This window comes from Panthera uncia, chromosome E1, assembly GCF_023721935.1.
Source record: "Panthera uncia isolate 11264 chromosome E1, Puncia_PCG_1.0, whole genome shotgun sequence".
In the NCBI taxonomy this organism is placed as follows: domain Eukaryota; kingdom Metazoa; phylum Chordata; class Mammalia; order Carnivora; family Felidae; genus Panthera; species Panthera uncia.
The window spans coordinates 38,778,187-38,784,207 of record NC_064814.1 but is presented as its reverse complement, the minus strand read 5'-3'; the positions used below and the strand labels follow the sequence as shown (position 1 = coordinate 38,784,207).

The window sequence follows — 6,021 nt, the reverse complement described above, 5'->3', positions numbered from 1 at the left end:
CCAGGCTCAGTCCTTTTGAATGGAAATCTTTGTGGCCAAGAACCACTATAATAAGAACACCTGGGGTCACACACGTAAAAGGAATCACTGCGGAGATCCGTGTTGCCTGGTAAATTAATGGCTGTCAGGTCAAAGTGGTCACTCTCTCTTTTACATGGGAAGAACAGAGGAAAGGTTAACATTTTGAGTTTCCCACCTCAAGCTCTTTTCCAGAATGTACCATCAGCCTGCCTTGTTAGACTCCACACCTAGTATTTCTTAAGTGTTCTGGGAGTATTGTCTCCTGCAGGTGCAGTCACTAACCACTGATTTTATTAGGAGAGCGTGCCTTCCAGCTCCCCCTAGCAAACCCCTTTGAGGCGCTCACTTGCCTCCAGCCAGTGCTGTGACCTAGACGTGTTAAGGATCAAGCCTTCCACATGTACTGCATTTGCCTACACCACCTAAGATGCCCGAAGAAGACTACACTTTATACTGCAGCCCAAGAGAAGTATGGGAGGGCCAGCTCAGCCTCTGGGAAGAAGAAGAGGAAGAAGAAGAAGAAGGAGGCCTATCTTGGTTACATGGGGAAAATCCTAAAGCAAGTGAGTTGGGGCTCTCCTGATGGAAGCTTAGAATGGCCAAGACCCGTGTCATGTGAGTGGCCCTGGGTGTGTTCTTGACTTCAGCTTTTCTCACACAGGGGTCCTTCTTCACGCCCCAAGTTCCTGAAAAGTTGCGTGCAAACAGCTTCGATAAACTGGATCTGTAGATGGTTGCTATCTTTTCCCACTGGGCTCGCTGTCTGTTGGCAGTAACTCTGAACACCTGAGCTCTTCGTGTCTCTCTTGGATCTGTTGACAGGCAATCTAGAAATTGATTCTTAAATGCCCTCTTACAGAGAGAGGATTCACCACCTCGTCTGTTCTTATTCTGTGAAGAGGCACTTACAGCAGGTTTTCACTAAGTGGTGCTCTGTACTTCGAATGTACCTAGCATGGTAGGCTTTCGTTCCTCCTTCCCGCCCACCCAACCTCACTTTGTAGCCTACAGTTGCAGAGAACAAAATCAGAGAAGGCTTCCCCTTTGGAAGAAGCTACGGGGAAGAGAAGAAGGTAATTTTGTGACAGATGTAAGAAGGCTTGATTTTGAATTTTCTCCATGACGATAGGGCAGGGCTGAGTGTTCATGGGTGATCGTTACAAAAGCCCCCTGTATTCCAGGGGTTTCATTTGGATTCTGTTGCTTATCCTAGGAGAAGAAAGGGAAAATGGAATGAAGGAATGCTAGGAGAAGGAAAGAAATATGTGGTATAGGGCCTGGTTTCTCAACCCCAGCACTTAACCTTTGGGGGCTGCTTCATTCTTTGTTGTGGGAGCTGTCTGGAGCATGGTGGGATTCTGGGCAGCATCTCTGGCCTCTACCCACTGGATGCCAGTAGCACCCTGTCTCCCAACCGAAAATGCCCAGAGACATTGCCCCCCACTGAGAACCTGCATTTTCTGGAAGGGCTCTCTGTGCGAGTTCTTGGACCGAGTAATCCTCTAATCATTAGTCTGTCCTTGGCCTGTCCTTCACTGCGTGGGTCTGGCAGGCCACTCTGCTTCTGCAAGTCTCCCAAGGGTCAGGTCTGCGCCTTGGGTCAGCCCCTCAGGGCATGTGAGGATAAAACATGTTGGTTGGATAAATGTATGGAGCATCTCAGTAGAAGCCAGGTCTGCTGGGGAACTCAGATGGAAACGATGTGGTCTGTATCACAAAGGGGCTCACAAGTCCTGCAGGATGGGACCACAGAGGACATGGAGAAACCTTTCAACTACTGCTTCAAGCCTTTCCTTTTACAAAAAAATAAACTGAGGCCCAATGTGAGAATATTACTTGCTTATATGACATCTCATGCCCATCCAGAGCTAGGATTAGAGTCCTGGGTGGGTGATTCTCAGGGCACCTGAGATCATTCTCCTGATGATTCCAGCTGCCCCTCTAACTTTAGACGAAGTCATGAATGACATAAATTGGCATGTGATGCAGGTTCTGAGAATATACAGAGCCCTGATCTTTAGTGGGAAGTTGTGGAACACAGATAAGCCAGAGGGGTTCTTGGGGAAGAATCCTAAAGGGTGGATAGGATTTGAAAGGTGGGATTGGGTGTCAGCATGGTAGGTAGAGATGGGAGATCAACAGTGGTATGGAGACCAGAAAACGTAGGGACACATCCGAGGAAGAGCGAGTTTTCCCAGCGTGGCTGGAGATCATGTCGGCACAAGGAGGTAAGGCTGAAAATTGAGAAGTGTTCAAACAAGATGCTTACTAATACGAAATACAGAGTGTGAACATCTACTCTAAACTTCTATCAGGGCACCTGGGTGGCTCAGTCGGTGAAGTGTCCAACTCTTGGTTTTGGCTCAGGTCATGATCTCATGGTTCGTGGGTTTGAGCCCTGTGTCGGGTCCGCAATGTCATCACAGAGCCTACCTGGGATTCTTGTCTCTCTCTCTCTCTCTCTCTCTCTGTCTCTGTCTCTGTCTCTGTCTTTATCTCTTTCTCTCTTGCTCTCAAAATAAATAAACTTAAAAACAACTCTCGCTCTCAAACTTTAAAAAAACTAAAATTATATTTTCCATCTTCTGAAGGTGTTGGATGTTAATTCCACTTCTGTTAGGAAAAATTAAGGCACAAAAGTTTTTTTCTTTAAGAGAGTGTGAGAGGGGGAAGAGAGAGAGAATCCTTTTTTTTTTTTTTAAGTTTATTTCTTTATTTTGAGAGAGAGCATGTGAAAGTGGAGGAGGAGGCAGAGGGAGAGGGGGAGACAGAGAATCCCCAGCAGGCTTTGTACTGTCAGTGAGGAACCCAATGTGGGGCTGGAACTCATGAGTTGTGAGAACATGACCTGGGCTGAAGTCTGACACTTAACTGACTGAGCCACCCAGGTGTCCCAAGAGAGAGACTCTTTTTTTTTTTAATTTTTATGTTTTTATTTTATTTTATTTTTGAGAGAGAGACCGAGTGCAAGCAGGGCAGAGGCAGAGATAGAGGGAGACAGAATCTGAAGCAGGCTCCAGGCTCTGAGCTGTTAGCGCAGAGCCCGACGCAGGGCCTCAATTCACGGACTGTGAGATCATAACCTGAGCCGAAGTCAGACACCCCCCCAAGAGAGCGACTCTTAAACAGGCTCCACGCTCAGTGCGGGACCTGATGCAGGGCTCGAACCCACCTGGGATGCTGAACTGAGCCACGGTCAACCAACAGAGCCACTCAGGTGCTCTTGAGGCACAAAAGTTTAAGTGACCAGAGTTAGTATGTATTCTACAGATAAAGGTGCTCTTTCTCACCAGCTACAAATTCCCCTTCCCCATCTTCCTCAGACAGTTGATAGATACAATGACCTAGTTTCTTTCCTCACACCCCTACAATCGTACCTGTGGTGATTCGTGTGGCCCCATGTATGCACGAATCCATGGAAGGCGTATGTGCTGGGTTAGACCATAAATTGCCAGCTTTGGGTGGGAAGCCTACACTGCTCTGTCTTACCCTTGTGCCATTTCTGTCCCAGACTCACCCAGACTTCAGTGGGTGCTCCTGGATCTCAGATGCACTGGGCTCTTTGGAGGACTGGCTGCTGGAACGGGTTAGCCTGGAGGTGGTTAGATTGTCCTTCTACAACCACAGAAAAGCCATCACCAGCAGAGAGATCCCTGGAGCAGTTAAACAGAGATCCTCTTGGAAGAGCTTCTGTATCAATGAACTGTTCTGAATGGCTCTGTTGTCGAGATGATTGCACTTGTCAAAAATAATCAGATATGTCAGAGGGCTGAGTCGGAAGACGAGGTATCAGACAAGGACCTGTTGCAACAGGAGTCTTGGTGCTACATAGGTGGTCTCTGGGTCCTGTGCTTTTAGCCTCTGACTTAATTTGTGGGGAAAAAATAAAGGCATTTTGTCTTGTGTGTGTAATGCTTATTTTTTATGGCTTTAAAATTTTTCTTAGGCATGCTTCTTCCCACTTGAACTTACCCATTGTCTTTTTGGAGGACACAGCTTAACCCATTATACCATGTACTCACCATCTCTCCCATGTTCAGCCCCAGGGCTAGAGACTGCTGTGCTGGAATGAATGCATGATTTTTTTAAAGCCCCTCTACTTAGATTTATAAGAACAACAACACCAAAAAAAAAAAAAAAAAGTAAAGAGAAAAAGGGTCTGTTTGTTCTTTGAGTATAAGTCTCATTGCATTGGTTATCTATGTAGCACTTAGCCTAATAGCATGTGTGTAGTGAGTGTCAAACGTATAAGCTGGTCCTAACTGTAGAAAAACAAAACAATTATAGTAGCATTATAAAAATATAACGATTTGGGAGCAGAAAGAATAAATGGGCTGATATAGTTTAGATGTGATAGTCTGGGTAAGCCTTGGTAGGTGATGTGAAGGAAGAAAGGTGCTAAGCATGGGGAAGGATTCTGGGCTGAGGGAGCAGCCTGAGCAAAGGTCCTGAGGCAGGCAGGCAAGCTGAAGCTTATTAGAAAAAAACAAATGAAAGCCAGGGAAGCTGGGTTCTGGCAAGCAAGGGAGAAGTCTAGTGGGAGAGGAGGTTGGAGAAAAAGACCGGGGCCAAGTCATGCAGAGTTTGATTTTATTCCGAAGATGGTATGAAGCCACTGAAAGATTCTAACAGGGGGACTGACATCTTGTTTAGTTTTGTGGGTTTTGGGGTGTTTTGCTGTTGTTGAATTTTGTCCTCCAGTAAAGTGTACAAATCTGAACACACCCCAAAGTTTTACATGTACATACCCAGATTAAGATACAGAACATTTCCATCGCTCCTGCTGTGTCAAGAATGGATTGAAGAGTGTGCAAATGGGAACTCTAGTCAGAGATCTCTTGTCTGAGTGTAGTAGAGAGATGACTGTGGCCCACATGAGTGTGGGTGGTTAGTAGAGAGGGGGAGAAATGAAGGGATTTGAAATGAATCTGAGAATTTGCTAACAGGATGGGGGAGGGGTGAGGAAAAAGTGAGGCTTCCTCGGTTTGGGGCTTGAGCCGTGTGGTGAACTGTGGTGCTGCTGCAGAGACGAAGACTGGAGGAAGGAGGACAGGTGTTTGGGGAGAGGCGACAGTTGAGAATTCCATTCTGGACACGTTTTCAACACCAGTGAAAACTGCAGATAGAGATGCTGAATGGATAGGACTGGACCAAAGATATGTTTGGGCATCGTCGGTATAAAAGGTGATGTACATGAATCAGAAGGAATGAATATGATCACCTAGGAAATGGGGTCAAAAGGAAAAGACAAGATTTTTCAAAACCGAGGTTAAAGAAATTCTAGTATTTAGAATCAGATGGTAGAGGATGGACACACCGAGGAGGAGAGATCTGAGAGGTCAGGAGAGGGTGGTGGTATGGAGGCCAAGGGAAGAGAAAGTGGTCTGGTCCGCTGTGGACAATCCTGGGGACAGTGTGAAAGGGGACACGGAGGGCACCTGGGTGGCTCAGTCGGTTAAGTGTCCAACTCTTGGTTTTGGCTCAGGTCATGATCTTGAGGTTTGTGAGACCGAGCCCTGCATCGGGCTCTGTGCTGACAGCATGGAGCCTGCTTGGGATTCTCTCTCTCCCTTGCTCTCTGCCCCTTCCCCGCTTTCTCTCTCTCTCTCTCTCTCTCTCAAAATAAACTTAAAAAAAAAAAGAATACACTTACTAAAAGAGACATGGACATCCAGGGCATTTGGCGACACGGAGATCATAGTGACCTTGAGAAGTCAACTCTCTGGAGCAAGGCGGGGCATCAGGCAGATCTGAGCAGGCAGAAGAACGAATGGAGGTAGCCAGAAGAGACAGCTTTTTGGATGGCATGGAGACATAAGGAGAATTTTAGTGCTGAGAGGGAACAGAGACATGGGCGGGTAGACAGAGGCACTTGGTATGCAGACAGCGGTATTTAAGATGAGCTCAATCGTTTGCTGATGGGAATTCTGCAGGATGGGCTGAGATAGTAAGTCAGAAGAACATAGAAAAAGGCAAAGGGTCCAGGACCTTGAGAAGGAG

General features: G+C 46.7%; 1 protein-coding gene across 1 annotated transcript; it reads left to right on the top strand.

Moving 5' to 3' along the window:
• The first annotated feature begins 374 nt into the window (after positions 1-374).
• LOC125926140 (histone H2B, gonadal) lies at positions 375-3,733 on the top strand. Its single transcript, XM_049635342.1, has 2 exons — positions 375-584; positions 3,533-3,733. The coding sequence occupies exons 1-2, from the start codon at positions 420-422 to the stop codon at positions 3,731-3,733; spliced, it is 366 nt and encodes a 121-aa protein (XP_049491299.1). The 5' UTR covers positions 375-419.
• The last annotated feature ends 2,288 nt before the right edge of the window (positions 3,734-6,021 follow it).

What these genes read in the sequence shown, in the direction of transcription:
- LOC125926140 (XM_049635342.1), top strand. Translation starts at nt 420, where the DNA reads ATGTACTGCATTTGCCTACACCACCTAAGATGCCCGAAGAAGACTACA. An exon ending in TGGGGAAAATCCTAAAGCAA is followed by an intron (nt 585 to 3,532) that starts GTGAGTTGGGGC and finishes TTTCTGTCCCAG; the next exon opens with ACTCACCCAGACTTCAGTGG.